General features: G+C 41.6%; 1 protein-coding gene across 1 annotated transcript in view; it reads left to right on the top strand.

Annotated features, from left to right (window-relative positions):
* The window catches only part of LOC139565436 (eyes absent homolog 2-like), a 61,506-nt gene extending 41,793 nt beyond the window's left edge, over window positions 1-19,713 (top strand). The window contains exons 6-16 of the mRNA XM_071385783.1: window positions 3,750-3,826; window positions 4,133-4,313; window positions 4,458-4,597; window positions 5,049-5,132; window positions 10,852-10,941; window positions 12,825-12,883; window positions 13,822-13,982; window positions 14,277-14,391; window positions 14,781-14,902; window positions 15,284-15,384; window positions 15,859-19,713. Coding sequence (XP_071241884.1) covers window positions 3,750-3,826; window positions 4,133-4,313; window positions 4,458-4,597; window positions 5,049-5,132; window positions 10,852-10,941; window positions 12,825-12,883; window positions 13,822-13,982; window positions 14,277-14,391; window positions 14,781-14,902; window positions 15,284-15,384; window positions 15,859-15,939 — 1,211 coding nt within the window. The 3' untranslated portion in view covers window positions 15,940-19,713. The remainder of the gene's footprint in view (window positions 1-3,749; window positions 3,827-4,132; window positions 4,314-4,457; window positions 4,598-5,048; window positions 5,133-10,851; window positions 10,942-12,824; window positions 12,884-13,821; window positions 13,983-14,276; window positions 14,392-14,780; window positions 14,903-15,283; window positions 15,385-15,858) is intronic.
* Window positions 19,714-20,345: the final 632 nt, after the last annotated feature.

Below are 20,345 nucleotides of genomic sequence, written 5' to 3'. Positions count from 1 at the left end.
GATGAATACAGACGGACACACAGATGATTGCATGCACACATACTGGCACACATACTGGCACACAAACACCCAAATACACATACATACAAGGTCAGTACTCCACCTCTCGTTGTGCCTTTCGCTCTGATCTCTTCGCTACTTTACAAATGGCTAGCCATCCTACCCTCTTTCATTCCTCCTTACTGTATCCCTCCCTCTATTTCTCTCTCTCTCACACACATACACACTCACTTTACCTCTCTCTTTTGCTGAGATCTATCCTTTTTTCTATGGCCAGTCCTTTCTCTTACAGTGCCTTACAAAAGTATTCACCCCTCTAGGTGTTTTTCCTATTTTGTTGCATTACAACCTGTAATTTAAAAGGAATTTTATTTGGATTTCACGTAATGGACATACACAAAATAGTCCAAATTGTTGAAGTGAAATGAAAACAATAACTTGTTTCAAAAAATAAATAAAGAAAGAAAGAAAGAAAAGTGGTGCGTGCATATGTATTCACCCCCTTTGCTATGAAGCCCCTAAATAAGGTCTGATGCATCCAATTACCTTCAAAAGTCACATAATTAGTTAAATACAGTCTACCTGTGTGCAATCTAAATGTCACATGATCTCTCACATGATCTTAGTATATATACACCTGTTCTGAAAGGCCCCAGAGTCTGCAACACCACTAAGCAAGCAGTACTATGAGGAATAAGGAGCTCTCCAAACAGGTCAGGGACAAAGTTGTGGAGAAGTACAGATCAGGGTTGGGTTTAAAAAAATATCCAGAACGTTGAACATCCCACAGAGCACCATTAAATCCATTATTAAAAAAATTGAACGAATATGGCACCACAACAAACCTGCCAAGAGAGGGCCGCCCACCAAAACTCACGGACCAGGCAAGGAGGGCATTAATCAGAGGCAACAAAGAGACCAAAGATAACCCTGAAGGAGCTGCAAAGCTCCACAGTGGAGATTGGAGTATGTGTCCATAGGACCACTTTAAGCCATACACTCCACAGAGCTGGGCTTTACAGAAGAGTGTCCAGAAAAAAATAAGCAAACATGTTTGGTGTTCGCCAAAAGGCATGTGGGAGACTCCCCAAACATATGGAAGAAGGTACTCTGGTCAGATGAGACTAAAATGGCGCTTTTTGGCCATCAAGGAAAACGCTATATCTGGCGCAAACCCAACACCTCTCATCACTCCGAGAACAACATCCCCACAGTGAAGCATGGTGGTGGCAGCATCATGCTGTGGGGATGTTTTTCATCAGCAGGGACTGGTAAACTGGTCAGAATTTAAGGAATGATGGATGGCTCTAAATACAGGGAAATTCTTGAGGGAAACCTGTTTCAGTCTTCCAGAGATTTGAGACTGGGACAGAGGTTCACCTTCCAGCAGAACAATGACCCTAAGCATACTGCTAAAGCAACACTCGAGTGGTTTAAGGGGAAACATTTAAATGTCTTGGAATGGCCTAGTCAAAGCCCAGACCTCAATCCAATTGAGAATCTGTGGTATGACTTAAAGATTGCTGTACACCAGCGGAACCCATCCAACTTGAAGGAGCTGGAGCAGTTTTGCCTTGAAGAATGGGCAAAAATCCCAGTGGCTAGATGTGCCAAGCTTATAGAGACATACTCCAAGAGACTTGCAGCTGTATTTGCTGCAAAAGGTGGCTCTACAAAGTATTGACTTCGGGGGAGTGAATAGTTATGCACACTCAAGTAAAAAAAAAAAAGTGTCTTATTTATTGTTTGTTTCATAATAAAAAATATTTTGCATCTTCAAAGTGGTAGGCATGTTGTGTAAATCAAATAATACAAACCCCCTAAAAAACTATTTTAATTCCAGGGTGTAAGGCAACAAAATAGGAAAAATGCCAAGGGTGGTGAATACTTTCGCAAGCCACTGTACCTCCCTCCCTCTCGCTTTCTTTTTCTCTCTGATCTCTCCATCATGATGTGGCCCTCTGACTAGGAGCCGAGTGAGTGGGGTCCTGTCATTTCCAGGTGGGTGTCCGTAGCAGTGCCCGTCTGTCCTCCTCCACGCCTGTTCTCCATTAGCTGCGGTCTGGGTGCCTGGCGTCAGCAATCTCTCTCTCTCTCCTCTCTGGAGGTCAGGCCCCTTCATCCCCACACACCCACACCACGGCCCGGCCCGAACCAGCACGCTCTTGTGTGTGTTTGTGTGTGCGTCCGTGTGTTCCACGTGTGTGTGTCTGTGCTCCACACATTCCCCAGTTCTTCGGCACCCAAAGCATGCTTGGCTCAGTAGGACTTGATGGCTTTCAAAGCAGCGTGAAATTGACCTTGCTCTGTCAGAGGTTAGAGGTTAAGGTGCATGTTGTGGTGCTGGGAGGGGAGGCTAATGAAGGAACTGCATGGACTTACTGACAGGGGAATGCAGGGCCACTGTTAACATAGTCGTATTCATGAGTACGCACTGTAGCAATGGAAAACCGAAATGAGCGTTTTTTATTGGGCAAGTTCAGTTTTCTTCTGTTTGATCCTAATGAATACGACCCAAAAGAGGAGACTCAAGATAAAAAAACTTGAGAGATGAGAATATGGCCCTATAGCAAAGCAGGTTTATAGAATCCACATTGATCTTCAAAGAGAGTTTTGTATATTTGTTATATTTGTCTTGCTCTGTATTTTGTAGCAGATTCATAAATCTAAGCTTGGACGAAATGTCAGTCTGTTCCAGCTTCAGCCAGCTACCGTTGTTGTCAGAAAGTAAGACTTGAAACACTGGTATTCTAACAATGGAATACATGGGACGACTCTGCTTTCTTTCATGTGTTTCAGTACAGGTAAACAAAAACCTAGAGTGGCTTGAAACAAACTCCCATGGCAACTCCATGTACAAGACCACCAGACCTTTCATCCCACATACACACGCACACACACACACGCACACACACACCACACACTACACTACAAAGGACAGACCAAATCAAAACCAGAAACTCCACTGTTTATTTGGAGACCTTCTGGTTTCTTTGTGTTGTTGCTTTGAAGACTATGTTTTGTTGTCCTGGGAGACTCCCGGGTGGTTCTGGGTAGTCATTCATCTAAGGTTAGGTTTTGGGGTGGTGGGATGGAGGGAAAGAGGGGATGTTGAGGGGTAACAAACGAGTGTGGCTGGGGAAAAGAGCCCAGAGGAAGGTATTCCTTCAGCAGAGTTGATAACACTGATGGAGTAGCTAGCTAGCACACCAGGCTTCCCCCCCCAACTGCATTGTTCTTGTTGGGACTCATAAATCAAGCGCCATACTCCCTGGAGGGGTTGAGGCAAGTCAATGTTTGAAGGCCATGTTGTGAAGCTACTTCTGTGATTCATGTTGAGTTGATTACATTACAGTAGGTGTTGTTTCCTGCTTATTCTGAAAATCTTCCAACCGGGATTTTTGGAAAACCTGTGAATTTTACCAGAAGGTTACCATAATTTTGCAACTCTAGGGCTAATGCTGTCTCACGATCCACTTAGTACACATCGTTACAAATGCATAGTTATGCCTATTAATGAGGGGTAATTGACTGATATACTTGTACGATAGGTGTGCAATTTCTGTTGAGTTACGTTTAACTGCCTTGCGTTCTTAAATTTGCCTGTTTTATTTCCATTTGTGAAATTTATTGGTATTACAATACCAATAAAAATATATATTCAATGGAGCTTTCAGTGCAAGTCCAACTTCTGTAAATGTCAGTCAATGTGAGTCCGTTTTTAACGTTGGTTTAATGTTGTTTTCCAGGTAGCAGTATTTCTTCTGGGATTTTCCAGGGCGCCAACCCCATCACAGGCTCAACTCCATTCAACCCCACACAACAGGTCAGTACAGGATGTAATACGCACACCATTATGGACGACATCTTTTATACAAATAAAAACAGCTCTCGCAGTACAAAAAGTTTCCAAATGGCTGGGATGGCATTAAATGGGTTTGGAATACTGCAACATACAATAGAATGTGCCACTCATTTGGCTTCAGTGATAGCCTCTTTCATGACATGGTAGATATATATTTTTTATAAATCTGTGAAGAAAGAGAAGCCCAATACGTGATCATTTGTAATATGTATTTTTCTTTCATACATCTTATGAAGTGTTTAATATTCATCCTATTCCATCTGTCAGGACTTCTCAGCGTACTCTAGCTACAGCCAAAGCCAGTACTCGCCATACTACAACACACACTACAACAGCCCGTACCTCGCAAGCAGCAACATCAGCCCTAGCGCCATCACCACGCCCATACCCTATCAGCATCCAGAACACCCTGCCGTGGTGCCCAATCACAGCCCTGAGTCCCACCCAGGTACAGATGGTTGGCCCGCCTCGTCTCTTTATTTGAGAATGATTTATTGTCCTATTAACATTCTATTTATCTTTCTGTCGTATTCTTTGGTGTTTTAGACATTTTCATTGACGGGATGTGTGTGTGTGTGTGTGTGTGTTCCAGGAGAGTACCATCCGCCGCCTAGCCCCCCCACCCCAGGGAAAGAGCCAGAGGGGGTGCCAGCCAGACGGAGCTCAGACGGGAAACTGAGGGGCAGGAAAAGAGTCAGTGACCCACAGCCCCCCCTGGACTCAGATATAGAGGTAATGTTACAGTCCATGGAAGTCACAAACACGTGCACACACACACACATCCCGTCAATGGTAGCCATTGACACAGTAAGCTACAATATGACCACAGACACTATAGACACATAGGCACACAACAGACATACTGTTATTAAAAAGGTAAGAACATAGGTTACTGACAGTTAGACAGCTGGTTTAAAGTGAAGTTGCACTTTCATAACTGTAAAGAAATCATCAGTAGTGTCATTTATAGACCTCGCTCAGTAAAAGTCATAAAAGAGTGCACAACATTTACAAATAATGGCAGAACAGTTTAGTAGCTCTTGGTGGTCTTTTATGATTTTCCAAGTCATTTTTCTACTGATTGATCAGTTTGTATGTGTAGCCCGCACTGTCATTTTCTCTTCAACGTAGAGATTATGTTCTTTTTCTATTTGGCTAAATATGTCTTTGTCTTATTTTCCAGCGTGTGTTTGTGTGGGACCTTGACGAGACCATCATCATTTTCCACTCTTTGCTCACAGGGAGCTTCTCCACACGATTTGGCAAGGTATAGAAAATGGACTTATGACTTAAAACACTCTCTCCCATATCACTTTTCAAATTAAATAACCCTGAAAGTATTTGACGGCTTATTTAAACTAATCCTTGATAGAGTTGCAAAGCTACTGGTAATTTAACAAAGTTAGTGGAATCATCTGTAATTTTGGTGAATAACAGGTCATTTATGGTCATTGGGTCATTTATACTTGAATAAAATGTAATTAGCATAACACATTCTTATTTTGTCATTTGTATATACAGTGGGGGTTTTTCTCTTGTAATTTTACCCCCTTTTTCGTGATATCCAATTGCGATCATGTCTCATCATTGCAACTCTCCAACGGGCTCGGGAGAGGCAAAGGTCGAGTCATGCGTCCTCCAAAACATGACCTGCCAAAACGCGCTTCTTAACACCCGCCAGCTTAACCCAGAAGCCAGCTGCACCAATGTGCCGGAAGAAACACTGTTCAATTGACAACTGAAGTCATCCTGCAGGCACCCAGCCCGCCACATGGAGTTGCTAGAGCGCGATGAGCCAAGGAAAGCCCCACCGGCCAAACCCTCCCCTAACCCGGACGACGCTGGACCAATTGTGCGCCACCCTATGGGACCCCTGGTCACGGCCGGTTGATCGAATCCCAGGCTGTAGTGATGCCACAACACTACGATGCAGTGCCTTAGACCTCTGCGCCACTCAGGAGGCCTATTTGTATATATTTTACATTTGATACGGCCAGAGATAATTAGACACCTGTGATAATCTGAAGTACCCAAAAAGGCCACTAGATGTAATCTGATCAAATAAAAATACAAACTTGAAAGTTACCAAAATTCTGGTGGTTTACTAGTAAACTTAAAATGTTTCCAGTAATATTCTCTCCCTTTGCAACCCTAATACTTGATGATATAAACTATGTAATATCAGTTGGGGTGAATCCTAACTTCCAGTGGAATTGTGTGCGTTGATGTCAATGGGACTAAATTAATATTCTACTGGAAGTTAGGATTCACTCCTTAAAGCCTAACTTTTTAAGAAGTGTTTTTGTCCTTTGCTCTCTCCTTGACTTTTCACACGCTTGGTGTTTTCCTTCTGTGCCCTCTTGTCTCTTTATATAATCCAGGGGACTTGTTTGGCCAACCCACGTCCCACTGTTTGATTGACAGCTGATTAACCTTTACATAATAGACAGGCAGCTGATGAGGGCAACAATAGTCATGTTTCTTTTTTTTGGCCACAACAGTGTTTTGAATTCTCACGGTCCCGCTGCGGTTTGACACGATGTAAATGTGGAGTTGGAGAGAGAGAGAGCCAGAGGGGGAGAGAGTAACAAGTATTAGGCCTAAGCGCTCCACCATTTCGGCACTCCGTTGTTTCTTTTTCAACATATTGTCGGGGAGAAAGGAGAGGATGGAAGTGCTGACATTTGACTGATGTGCCAAATTCCTGATTCCACCCACCCAGCTTCCCCGCTGAAACGGCAAACTTCAATCCGACATGCTCTGACATCAAAATTTAGACATGCCAGAGAAAAAAAAGGTTTTGGGTAGGGGGGGGGGGGGTAGAATCCTCAAATCCCCCAAAAAAGATTCCGACCAAAGGCCTAGTGGGATTATTTACGAGCCAGGAATTGGTTTTCAATTAGGTAGGAGTGAGTTTGATATGTCTTCTCACAATAATGCTCACTGTCAGGCAATGACCAATGTTTATGTTAGCTTAGGTTTCCCTATATTAAAGAAACAGGATCCCAACTTTTCTTTAAAAAAAAAATTATGCTGTGTCTATACCAGACAGACTATATTGTAACTCCTTCCTTATGACAGTCATTGTATCATGACCAAACTCATTGAGGTAAACAAGTGTTTGGCCTGTGTTCAGGCAAGCAAGGGAAGCCTGGACCCAGGAAGGGGTAGAAAACAAATGGTAGTGATGAAAAACTGTTTTCACTGCCTTTGAAAAACCAAGGTAAACTCTAGAGCACATAAGGAGTTTATTCCCTACATTATTGGTCCAATGGCATTTTATTTTTCATACAGTGCCTGCGCCATCTCTCTCTCTTGCTCTCTCTCTCTTTCTTAGAGAGTGTGAATTTCCTCTATGCGTAAACGATTTGAATACAAAAGTCCACCACTGAAGGCATCAGTGAAATTGTCTGGATTTTGGATGTTTTTGTGCTTTATGATATTTTCTTGTTCCTGCCTGTATTCCTGCCTGTAATTAGCAAGAAGAGTAAGCTGGACCTCTGTAATTGTTATTGCTACCTCCCTCTGCATTGAAGAAGACTTAGCAGAGAGTGTGATTACGGATAATTATCTCTATTTAAACTAAACACTCCCTCCCTCTCCTCCACCTCCCCTCATTCTCATCATCCCAACACTCTCTTTCTGCCCCCCTTCCTCCCTCGCCCCCTCATTCACCAAATCCACTTTGCTGTGGATCAATTGGAGGTGGGAGGAAGGCTGTCATTTTTCCAAATCTAACACTCCTTTGACTGATGCCTCACTCCTCCAATTTTGTCACACTGCCAAGTTGTAGAACCACCACTACAGCCACAGCCCCAGTACAGTATAGCACACAGCCACCTGCCCTGCTGGTGCCCAGCCACTCCCCACAACAACAATGTACTGGACTGTTTTCTGACAAACTGATTTCTCTGTTCTCTGCGGAAGATTTGTAATTCTCCCATCATTAGAAAAGCGTATCTTCTTCATTCCTGAATTCTTCAATAACTGTGTGTGCGTGCGTGCGTGCGTGCGTGCGTGCGTGCGTGCGTGCGTGCGTGCGTGTGTGTGTGTTTGTGCATTTGTACATGTGCGAGTGTGTGTTGTGTGTGTGACAGAAAGAAAGAGGTAGAGAAAGAGACAGAAACAGAAAGAGAGAAAAAGCAGGGTGCAGTTTGGTGGAAAGAATGATTGACAGAAAGGTAATCAGACTTCCTGCTCAGGTGATAGAACCTGTCCTGTCAATCTGAGAGAAGGGCTGCCAGTGTCTTTAGAAGGCTGTTTGGACAGGGAGAAAATAATGACTGTTAGGGGGGGTTGGAGTTTAGAATGGCACCTGGTGCACACGCGACTCAAAACAAGTGCATCTACAAGTATTTCTTCTGATTACAGTCTATATACCATAGCGGTATACAGTTGAAGTCGGAAGTTTACATACATTTAGGTTGGAGTCATTAAAACTCGTTTTTCAACCACTCCACAAATTTCTTGTTAAAAACTATAGTTTTGGCAAATCCGTTAGGACATCTACTTTGTGCATGTCACAAGTAATTTTTCCAACAATTGTTTACAGACAGATTATTTCACTTATAATTCACTGTTTCACAATTCCAGTGGATCAGAAGTTTACATAAACTAAGTTGACTGTGACTTTAAACAGCTTGGAAAATTCCAGAAAATGATCGCTTTAGAAGCTTCTGATAGGCTAATTGACATAATTTGAGTCAATTGGAGGTGTACCTCTGGATGTATTTCAAGGCCTACCTTCAAACTCAGTGCCTCTTTGCTTGACATCATGGGAAAATTTAAAGAAATCTGCCCAAAAAATTGTAGACCTCCACAAGTCTGGTTAAGGTAATTTCCAAATGCCTGAAGGTACCACGTTCATCTGTACAAACAATAGTACACAAGTATAAACATCATGGGACCACGCAGCCGTCATACCGCTCAGGAAGGAGATGCATTCTGTCTCCTAGAGATGAACGTCCTTTGGTGTGAAAAGTGCGAATCAATCCCAGAACAGCAGCAACGGTCCTTGTTAAGATGCTGGAGGAAACAGGTACAAACGTATCTATATCCACAGTAAAACGAGTCCTATATCGACATAACCTGAAAGGCTGCTCAACAAGGAAGAAAGCGACTGCTCCAAAACCGCCATAAAAAAGCCAGACTATAGTTTGCAACTGCACATGGGGACAAAGATTGTACTTTTTGGAGAAATGTCCTCTGGTCTGATGAAACAAAAATAGAACTGTTTGGCCACCATGACCATCGTTATGTTTGGAGGAAAAAGAGGGATGCTTGCAAGCCGAAGAACACCATCCCAACCATGAAACACGGGGGTGGCAGCATCATGTTGCGAGAGTGCTTTGCTGCAGGAGGGACTGGTGCACTTCACAAAATAGATGGCTTCATGAGGAAAGAAAATTATGTAGATATATTGAAGCAACATCTCAAGACATCAGTCAGGAAGTTAAAGCTTGGTCGCAAATGGGTCTTCCAAATGGACAATGACCCCAAGCATACTTCCAAAAGGTGTGGCAAAATGGCTTAAAGACAACAAAGTCAAGATATTAAAGTGGCCATCACAAAGCCCTGACCTCAATCCCATAGAAAATGTGAAAAAAAGCGTGTGCGAGCAAGGAGGCCTACAAACCTGATTCAGTTACACCAGCTCTGTCAGGAGGAATGGGCCAAAATTCACCCAACTTATTGTGGGAAGCTTGTGGAAGGCTACCCGAAACGTTTGACCCAAGTTTAACAATTTAAAGGCAATGCTACCAAATACTAATTTAGTGTATGTAAACTTCTGACCCACTGGGAATGTGATGAAAGAAATAAAAGCTGAAATAAATAATTATCTCTACTATTATTCTGACATTTCACATTCTTAAAGTAAATTGGTGATGCTAACTGACCTAAGACAGGGAATATTTACTAGGATTAAATGCCAGGAATTGTGAAAAACTGAGTTTAAATGTATTTGGCTAAGGTGTATGTAAACTTCCGACTTCAACTGTATATTGCCTCTTATTTTCCTCTGCAATTATTTTAATCTAATTCCTGTCTAGCAAGCAAGCTTCACTTGGGAGAATACTAAATCCATTTCAACTAACCATTGTTGGATCCCTGAGAGATATCCCTGATGCTAGCTGGCTAAAGAAATTAGGGGCTTTTGTTATTAGCAAAGTTATTAGATCATAGGCTATTTACTCACCTCACTTCAATCATGTCCATGTAAGCTTGCTACTGTAACTACCAAGGCGCTTTCGCTCTGTGTCAGAGACATGATGGGGGTCCAGTCCGTCCAATTAGCATGTGTTGTGAGTGTCACTATTTTCACAAAGATGCTGTAGGGAGTAAGACATGCACTACTGGCTCACAGACTTGGCAGAACCGAGTGAATTGATTACCCATCCTGTGGGCTAGGGGAAAAAATATAATTATGCCAAGGCAGCTTGGTAGCAAACTCTCTGCAGCCCGGTACCCGTCCGGGGCCCAGTGGTAGGGAAACCCTGTGTTAGATAATCAGACTAAACACTTTGTCATAATTACATACCAAACCTCTTATGACATCTCAGTCAGGTCTATTCAACTGAACTTCAATTCTATCTGTGTGGATATGGAGTCAAGTTCATTTGCTATTTGAAGCTTGGTTGTGTCCTGCTGATTCAACGGTGTGTCGTGCAGAAAATCAACATTCATATATTCATACATCCTTTACCACTGTGCCAAACGTCCTACCTGTTTTATACCCAATAACATCAAGAGAGACAACATTTTCTTTCCTGAGATGAACAATGACCTATGTAAGTAATGTTACGAGAGTAAGTCCTCTTAAACACATGTAAACAACTGGTTCATGAAGGGGCGAAACCTAACTTCCACTTTAGTCAAATTTTCACCTAGTTATGCATTGGTGTCAATGGGAGAGTAGATGAAAACTAAGTACATCCTTGTATAAACAGCTGTATTGACCTTTGTAATGTCTTTGTGTCTCCTGGCAGGACTCATCCAAGGCAGTGTCGCTGGGGCTGTGGATGGAGGAAATGATCTTCAACTTGGCCGACTCACGGCTATTTTTCAACGACCTGGAGGTGAGACTCATTTACCTAATGGATTAGATCATATATTATCCATTCCTTTGCTCATTATCCATCCTCCGTTATCCATACTGTTGCTCATCCATCATCTAACATTCACATTTGTGTTTATAATCTATCATCCATATTTGTGCTTATTATCCATCATTGATCATCCATACTGTTGTTATTATGAATCATACATACATCATCCATCCTCTTTATTATGCATCATCCATAACATTGCTTATATCCATCATCCTCAATTGATACTATCAGTAGGGCCAGGAGTTTTCCCAGGATTTATGTGACAATCCTCATGACAATATTACATCACGTTTAAAAAAAAAAAAAGATTCCCTTTCATATTTTTAGGGTTACTCTGTCATATTCTCAAAAGATTTGAGTTGAAAGCCTAACTGTTTAAGTGGGCTAGGGTTAAACTTGAGCATTTTTAACATCATGAACAACAGGTAGGTTTTTCTCTGTGCATTCCACGGCCTTGTTCTAACAAAGACCAGGCTTAAATTTGGTTTGTGGTGAGAAGGAACACTGAGTTGTTAATTATAGGTGTGTGTCTGTCTCTTAAAGGGAGATTAGTTGTGGGGAGGAGGAACAGCTGAGGGGAAGAAGGCAGAAAAAGCAGTTTTCAAACCCGCTTTTTAAGTTCCTTCCATTTGTCAGCCTCTGTTGTTAGTTCCCCATACAAACAGTAGACTAGTGTCGGCCATCTTTGTTAGTCATATGCTGTGGTTGATTTATGAAGGAATTTTCCTTCAGGTTTGTCAGCTAATAGAGCGTCAATAGATGCCACAGGCTGAGTAACCTGTACGCGACGAAGAGATACGAGCTAGGAAAGGCTCTATGATAACCAGGTTATAGAGAAACATGCTTTCAGAAGAAATGGAGGCTAATTTAACTAACTCCAACAATGTGGTGGTCTTGTACTATGAGAATAGCCTAAAATCTGCCACTGTTCATTTTGCACGTCAGATATGTACTTGTCCTTACATGCCAATTCATGTCATTAAATCACTATTAGTTGGAGAGGTGTTGAAATGACTGCTGCGGGGTCTAGAGCTGCCTATAAAAAAAACTAGCTTAGCCTATTGCGTTCTGTGGGTCGTGTTATCGATTCCCTCTGTGTCTGTGGGAGCTGGGTCGCAGGGGAGCATTGGGGGAATGAGGGATGCTGATATGTAAGTGTGATGAGTTAGCGTCTTCCTGTGTCTCAGTCCGGTGTAGCTGTGTGAGAGAAGAGATTGAAGTCAGTAGTTACTGAAGTAGGTTTCAGGGGATAAAAGAAGGGAAGAAATGAGAAGAGCAGATCAGAAGTGGAGATTCAAAGGGATTTGGTGGAGAGGAGGTGGGAGGATAGTGCATCTATTGTATAGTAGCGTCATGGGAAATTCGTTTTTAGGATTTGTTTGAGGAAGCTACTTTTTGCATAGTAGTTCACTACCCTGCCTTATATCTACTATAGACCTTACTTCCAATATATCAAAAGTCCAGAAATCTTAATAATTTAATAATAATACATGAATACTACACAAAATACTGTTCAGCGGATCTTGTTTTTAGTGGGCATATATCTGAAGGTTCTTTGGCAGTTGGCAAAAGGTGTTGATGTGGTGTAAATCTTAGTGGGGTTTATTAGTGGAGTGTGGTGGTGTCAGGTAGAGCTGGTACGCTCCCATATTCCAAGTACATTTTTTTCGTCTTCTGGCGCCTGGATGTCCCAGCAGCCTATTTCCGCCTCCCTGTTGTCTTTTGTTGAACATGTTTTATTTTGTTCTATCGTTCCCCTAGGCTCCCTTAAGAAGAAACCTGCCCGTGCACAGCTCTGAAACGGATCTCCCTCTCTAATATATCCGCTTTCTTTCCCTCTCCTTCCCCAGGAATGTGACCAAGTTCATATTGATGACGTGGCGTCAGACGACAATGGGCAGGACCTGAGGTACTGTACAGGTTTTCCTCTTGAACTCAACTCGGCCCCACACTTAAACCAGCACTGAGTGGGTTTAGTAAAGGAGGGGGGTATGTTGAAAATATGTCCTGCTCTCTTTCTTGAAAACGTCTCCCACTGGGCACACACACTGGTTGAATGAACGTTGTTTCCTCGTCATTTCAGTGAAATTACGTTGAACCAACGTGGAATAGACGTTGACTTGACATCTGTGCCCAGTGGGCTGTCTCTCTCTCTCTCTCTGTCCCTTTCTGTGTGTGTGTTTCTGTGTGCGTGTGTGTATGCGTCTCTCGCTCGCTCTCCATGGCAATTTAATAACAGTATCATCATTCTTCAACGTCTCATCAGAACAGTACTGTCATTCTCTCGGTCTGGCTTATTCCAGACATTTTACTACATAAATTGATGGAGAATTTTAGGATAGATTTCAAAGAAATAGTTGAAAAAGTGCAAGACGTTGCTCAAAATGTGTATTCCTTACCGTTTAAGTGCTTTTGGACATGTTACCCTTTTCCACACAAAAATATTTATGAACCTCATTACATTGGATTCGCAAACTGCATGTTCTCCCATTTAAATATAACGCACTTATAATATTGATGTATTCTATATTCAATTTGTTTGATTTATTGTGTCAATTATACTGTTAGCTATTGGTCTTAAAACCAAAGGCCTCTCTCTCTCATGGTTGGCATCTTTCTTTTTATTATTGGTCTCTTTTTTTTGTTGCATAATGCATTAATCCATTATTTCGTTACCTTACTTCAGTTATTATATTATACTAGGCCTACTCCATGTAACTACAGGTTCTGGTCTTAGGCACTGGTCAAATCCCACCAAACATCAACTAAATGTATACATTGATTAGGCATTAGCCATTGGCATGCTTCTATCGCATGCTTAGCTCTCTCCTGGTTGTTGTCTTGCAGCATGTATAACTTTGGCACGGACGGGTTCCAGAGCCCTGCGGGTGCCGGCACTCTGTGCCTGGGCTCAGGTGTCCATGGTGGGGTGGACTGGATGAGGAAACTAGCCTTCCGCTACCGGAGAGTAAAGGAGATCTACAACACCTACAAGAACAACGTGGGAGGTGGGTTCTGACAGGAGCTAGAAGAGGGCTGTGTGTGTGTGTGTGTGTGTGTGTGTGTGTGTGTGTGTGTGTGTGTGTGTGTGTGTGTGTGTGTGTGTGTGTAAAATATTCTCTAGCGGTTAACTGATATACAAATCACAATGTAAATTTTATTTGTTCATTCTGTATAATCATGATCATAATAAATAATGAACCTTGCATCTTCATATACTGCTCAGCTATCAATCGGTGTTTTGTTTTTGTATACCAATCGATGATGAATAATGTGTTAGTGTGTGATTGTGATTGTGTCAGGTTTGGTGGGCAGCCCCAAGCGGGAGGAATGGCTGCAGCTGCGGAGGGAGATGGAGGTCCTGACAGATCTGTGGCTGACCCAGGCTGTCAAGGCCCTGGCCCTCATTAACTCCAGGTCAGGACACACCCCTTCTCAACTGCCTAGCTACTCTATGGTGGAACTATTTAGAAAATAATACACAATGTAAAGTGATATTAGCCTATGTAATCCATAAAAATGAAACGGACAGTACTCCAAATGTATTGACGATTAATGTTTTGCATGGTTAATAAATATAATAAATAAGTATTGAAATTAAACCTGGAGCTCTATAGAGCTACAGTATATTCACAACCAGGAAATATTGACAAGACTAAGATCGGGAGCTGAAATACCCTTTGGCTGGTATTTTTTCCTTGTCACACTTTTTTTTGTCCCATTCAAACTGACACAATGCAATTATCGTACTTGTTTGAACATGACACACATATTGACATCATGTGTTGACATCTCTCTGTTTCCAGACCAAACTGTGTGAATGTGCTGGTGACCACCACCCAGCTGATCCCAGCCCTGTCCAAGGTCCTGCTCTACGGTCTGGGCTCAGCGTTCCCCATAGAGAACATCTACAGTGCCACCAAGACAGGTGAGGTAGCACACAGCATATGGCGTAGCACACTTGTCAGGGTTAAAAAGCGCAAGTCATTGTGTCAAGGAAGGAATATTATATTTACAGTTGGGCTGATTGTGCACAGATAGTAGTACCCGACAGAAAATGTTTCCCAACCACGGTGCGAAAACAATCTAGTACTAGCAGACTTTGGTTTTGTGCGATCCTTGTTTATGTTTGTGAATTTTTTATTAAAAAGGGTTATTTAAACACGTATTTGTTAACACTTACGTTTAACACTTTTAACGCTTAATTTGTAAACAATTTGAACACTTACATATGTTTAACACTTATTTGTTAACTGTTACTTTTAAACACTTAACATTTTTAAAAAGTAACACAACACTTATTTTCCAGGGAAAGAGAGCTGCTTTGAGCGTGTGGCCCAGAGGTTCGGCCGGCGAGCAGTGTACGTGGTCATAGGGGACGGAGTGGAGGAAGAGTCTGTAGCCAAGAAGGTGAGACGCACATGTAACCAGGAAAAGGGGTGGGGGTACACAAGATATTACCCCCTGCCTTATTTTTCATGCTAGGAAGTCAGATTAAATCGAATATGCACCCACACATTATTTGATGCGTTTGCTTATTATTTGAAAAAAACAAAATAATGTTTATATCCTGCAGGATGAAATTGTGTTCGGTATTATTTTGACTGAACCCTCTCCAACACTGTCTAAGATTGTATTAGCTCGCCAAGCTTAGGCAACTTGACTGTGGTTAACCGAACAATAATAGCCAGCTAGTTACATTAGTCAGTGTTCAGCTAGTTACATTAGCTACCTAGTTTAGCCAGTGTTCAGCATTTAAAAAAATTCTGTTTGTGTCTTTCAGTATGTAGTTTAGCCAGTGCCCTACATGTTAAACATGTCCTTTTGTACCTTGCAGTAGCTAGTTTAGTCAATGTTCTAAACATGTCTGTTTGTGTCTTGCAGAAGAACATGCCTTTCTGGAGAGTGTCGTGTCGGCCTGACCTGGAGGCTCTAAGTCATGCACTGGAGCTGGACTACCTCTAGTGAGCGCTATAACAATCCCATCATGCCTTTAGCCAGTTCCTGCCTGGTGATGCCGCTTTCTGTCCAATGGACCAATTGGGTTGAGGGCGGCGACGATTCACCACCACACAAAAGCAAAGAATGACGGACCAATCTTTGTATCAGCAGGGAATCGCAATTGTTACTGGAAATTTTACATGTGCTTTCACCCGTTCACACAGGGACTTTTACATGTGAAAGGTATCCCACTTTGGAACTTTAGAGCGTTGCACTGAAAATAATGACCAAGGTCAGGGATGGGCAACTGGTGGCTTCAGCAGTTTTTCTCTTGTTATGTCAATTAGCCCATATCAGCTAAAATGTTTTAGATTGGTAAGTTCGTCTAGCGGTCAGCTATCTAAACCAGCAATCATGGTTGAATTACCGGCCGGGGGCCACCATTGATTTTCTTAGTCAGTCTCACTCAGATATCATATTAAATACTGCAAACATTTCTCTCCAGCCTATGGCAAAATGTGTAGAATTACAAAAATGTTGCTGTAAAACAGCAAATGTTCTTCTCCGCCCATGGCAAAATGAGTAGAATTGCAGGAAATGTGTTACAAAATTGCTAAATCTTCTATCCGCCCCATGGCAAAATGTGTAGAATTGTAGCAAACTTTCTTTAAAGCTCCACATTTTCTCTACGCCCCATGGCAAAATGTGTAGAATTGCATGAAATTAACTATAAAACAATGTCTCTCCGCTGTCAAGAGGAAGGCTGCTAAAATGCTTTGCTATCAATGTGGTTGGTGTGACCCGCAAGCAACTACCATCCCTCATAATGAGTTCAGTTTTTTGTGTCCCCCAGACCCATCAAAGTTGCCCATGACTGACCTAGGTGATCTACAGTTGAAGTCGGAAGTTTACATACACCTTAGCAAAATACATTTAAACTCTGTTTTTCACCATTCCTGACAATTAATCCTCGTAAAAAAATCACCGTCTTAGGTCAGTTAGGATCACCACATTATTTTAAGAATGTGAAATGTCAGAATAATAGTAGAGAGAAAAATGATTTATTTCAGCTTTTATTTCTTTCATCACATTCCCAGTGGGTCAGAAGTTTACATACACTCAATTAGTATTTGGTAGCCTTGCCTTTAAATTGTTTAACTTAGGTCAAACGTTTCGGGTAGACTTCCACAAGCTTCCCACAATAAGTTGGGTGAATTTTGGCCCATTCCACCTGACAGAGCTGCTGTAACTGAGTCAGGTTTGTAGGCCTCCTTGCTCGCACACGCTTTTTCAGTTCTGCCCACAAATTTTCTATAGGTTTGAGGTCAGGGCTTTGTGATGGCCACTCCAATACCTTGACTTTGTTGTCCTTAAGCCATTTTGCCACACCTTTTGGAAGTATGCTTGGGGTCATTGTCCATTTGGAAGACCCATTTGCGACCAAGCTTTAACATCCTGACTGATGTCTTGAGATGTTACTTCAATATATCTACATAATTTTCCTACCTCATGATGCTATCTATTTTGTGAAGTGCACCAGTCCCTCCTGCAGCAAAGCACCCCCACAACATGATGCTGCCACCCCCGTGTTTCATGGTTGAGATGGTGTTCTTCGGCTTGCAAGCGTCCCCCTTTTTCCTCCAAACATAACGATGGTCATGATGGCCAAACAGTTCTATTTTTGTTTCATCAGACCAGAGGACATTTCTCCAAAAAGTACGATCTTTGTCCCCATGTGCAGTTGCAAACCGTAGTCTGGCTTTTTTATTGGTATTTTTGGAGCAGTGGCTTTCTTCCTTGCTGAGCGGCCTTTCAGGTTATGTCGATATAGGACACGTTTTACTGTGGATATAGATACTTTTGTACCTGTTTCCTCCAGCATCTTCACAAGGTCCTTTGCTGTTGTTCTGGGATTGATTTGCACTTTTCGCACCAAAGGACGTTCATCTCTAGGAGACAGAACGCGTGTCCTTCCTGAGCGGTATGACGGCTGCGTGGTCCCATGATGTTTATACTTGCGTACTATAGTTTGTACAGATGAACGCGGTACCTTCAGGAGTTTGGAAATTGCTCCCAATGATTTTTTGGGCTGATTTCTTTTGATTTTCCCATGATGTCAAGCAAAGAGGCACTGAGTTTGAAGGTAGGCCTTGAAATACATCCACAGGTACACCTCCAATTGACTCAAATGATGTATATTAGCCTATCAGAAGCTTCTAAAGTCATGACATTTTCTGGAATTTTCCAAGCTGTTTAAAGGCACTGTCAACTTAGTGTATGTAAACTTCTGACCCACTGGAATTGTGAAACAGTGAATTATAAGTGAAATATTCTGTCTGTAAACAATTGTTGGAAGAATGACTTGTGTCATGCACAAAGTAGATGTCCTAACTGACTTGCCAAAACTATAGTTTGTTAACAAGAAATGTGTGGTTGAAAAACGAGTTTTAATCACTCCAACCTAAGTTGATGTAAACTTCCGACTTCAACTAAGTGCATTTAGTCCTTACGTGGGGGATGATTAGTTTATTTGTTTGTTGTGTGCTCACTTTTCTTATTAGGAATGGGATAGAGGAAATTGTTAAGATAAGAGACCTTCTAGTAGACACTACCAGCAAGTTATTAAAGATAAATCCTACCTTGACTTGATCTTTTCACATGGCTTTTATGATACATTGTACATTTCTATTACAACTATGGCCCCAATAGTAGCTCTGTCTCATTCAGCAGGTTATTGACTCATTCATAGTCTAAATATTTATATTTTTTTACCTATAATTTGTGACCTACGGTATTTATTGATCAGTTCAGTTATGCCTGATCAAAATTATATTGTAGATGAAAATACAAAATCAGTCAAGTGTCCAATCACAAAATTATGAGCTGAGACCTAAAAGAAAGAAATGGGAGAGGATTTTCGCAAAACCTACCAATGACAATTATCCAAAAATGAAGATGGAGATAGCAACCATTTTCTGATTTTACCATACCATTTGATTCATAGTCCATTGACCCATGATATGTCATAAATCATTTAATTGAATATTCTATTGATTTGCAACAAACACACTTATGCAGTCAATCTAAACCGGACAAAATACTTCCAATCCTACCGGAGATGACTGTTTAATGTTATCTAATATACCAAAGATTAATACTCAAATATCTTATCCATTCCATGCCATTCTTTTTTTTTTAAAGTGGTAAAAGCCAACTCTGCATCCTTCATTTGCAACTAAGCAAAGAGGTTCAGAAAGACGGACAGAAAGACAAACAGACAAAGCAACCTGACAAAGCACAAGGAAATCATATACTTAACTTAAGAAATATAAATTCCTTGTGAAAAGTCTTTTTAGCATATACGTTTGTCATGGAGAGGACATAGGGCTCTATTCAATCCGCATTGCGGAAGTTCAGCTTTAAAGCGTGACTGAAATTTAAAGGCAATGTTCCTGCTTTAGCGGGGATTGCATTCACAATGGGTCGGCTCAATTGTAAATTACCTTTACATTTCTATTCCAGAATATGTAACACTTCAGGTTTACAGATTGAATAGAGCACTTAGTCTGGTGATTGAATCTTATTCTGTTTCATGAATTGATGGGTGTACAATTGTTGTTATCTTTCTCCATGAATGTTTATATAGCCTGTATGTAATGAAAATGGTGTGATTGTCTTTGGACATGCATGTGCCTATTACACTGCCTGTCAGCTTAGCTATGATTTGTATATAAGGTTTTATTGTTGATTTGTTTTGACGGACAATTCTAATAGATTAATAAAGATAAATTAATTACATTCTGAGAAAAGTGTATCTTATTTAAGATCGAATTGCTCACTGACTACACATTTTAACTGTATTCCAGAATTTTCAGCTATTAGGTCATTTGACGTCTACTTTTGCCTTCAGAACACCCTCAATTTGTCGGGCGTGGACTCTACAACGTGTCGAAAGCGTTCCACAGGGATGCTGGCCTATGTTGACTCCAATGCTTCCCACAGTTGTGTTCTTGAGACACTCAAACAGGTGTGACTCCCACCTACTACCATATCCCATTCAAAGGCACTTAAAATATTGTGTCCTGCACATACACAATCCATGTCTCAATTATCTCAAGACTTAAAAATACGTCTTTAACCTGTCTCCTCCCATTCATCTACACTGATATTGAAGTGGATTTAATAAGTTACATCTGTCACACCGTGATCTGTTTCACCTGTCTTTGTGATTGTCTCCACCCCCCTCCAGGTTTCGCCCATCTTCCCCATTATCCCCTGTGTATTTATACCGGTGTTCTCTGTTTGTCTGTTGTCAGTTCGTTTTGTTTCGTCAAGCCTACCAGCGTTTTCCCCTCTGTTCCTGTCTCTCGATTGTTCCTGTTTTCCCGGTGTTGACCTTTACTGCCTGCCCTTGACCTGTCTTTTGCCTG

The sequence above is a fragment of the Salvelinus alpinus genome, chromosome 2 (genome assembly GCF_045679555.1).
Source record: "Salvelinus alpinus chromosome 2, SLU_Salpinus.1, whole genome shotgun sequence".
NCBI classification, from domain to species: Eukaryota; Metazoa; Chordata; class Actinopteri; order Salmoniformes; family Salmonidae; genus Salvelinus; species Salvelinus alpinus.
The sequence above is the reverse complement of the archived record's forward strand: the minus strand, read 5'-3'. Positions and strand labels throughout refer to the sequence as shown.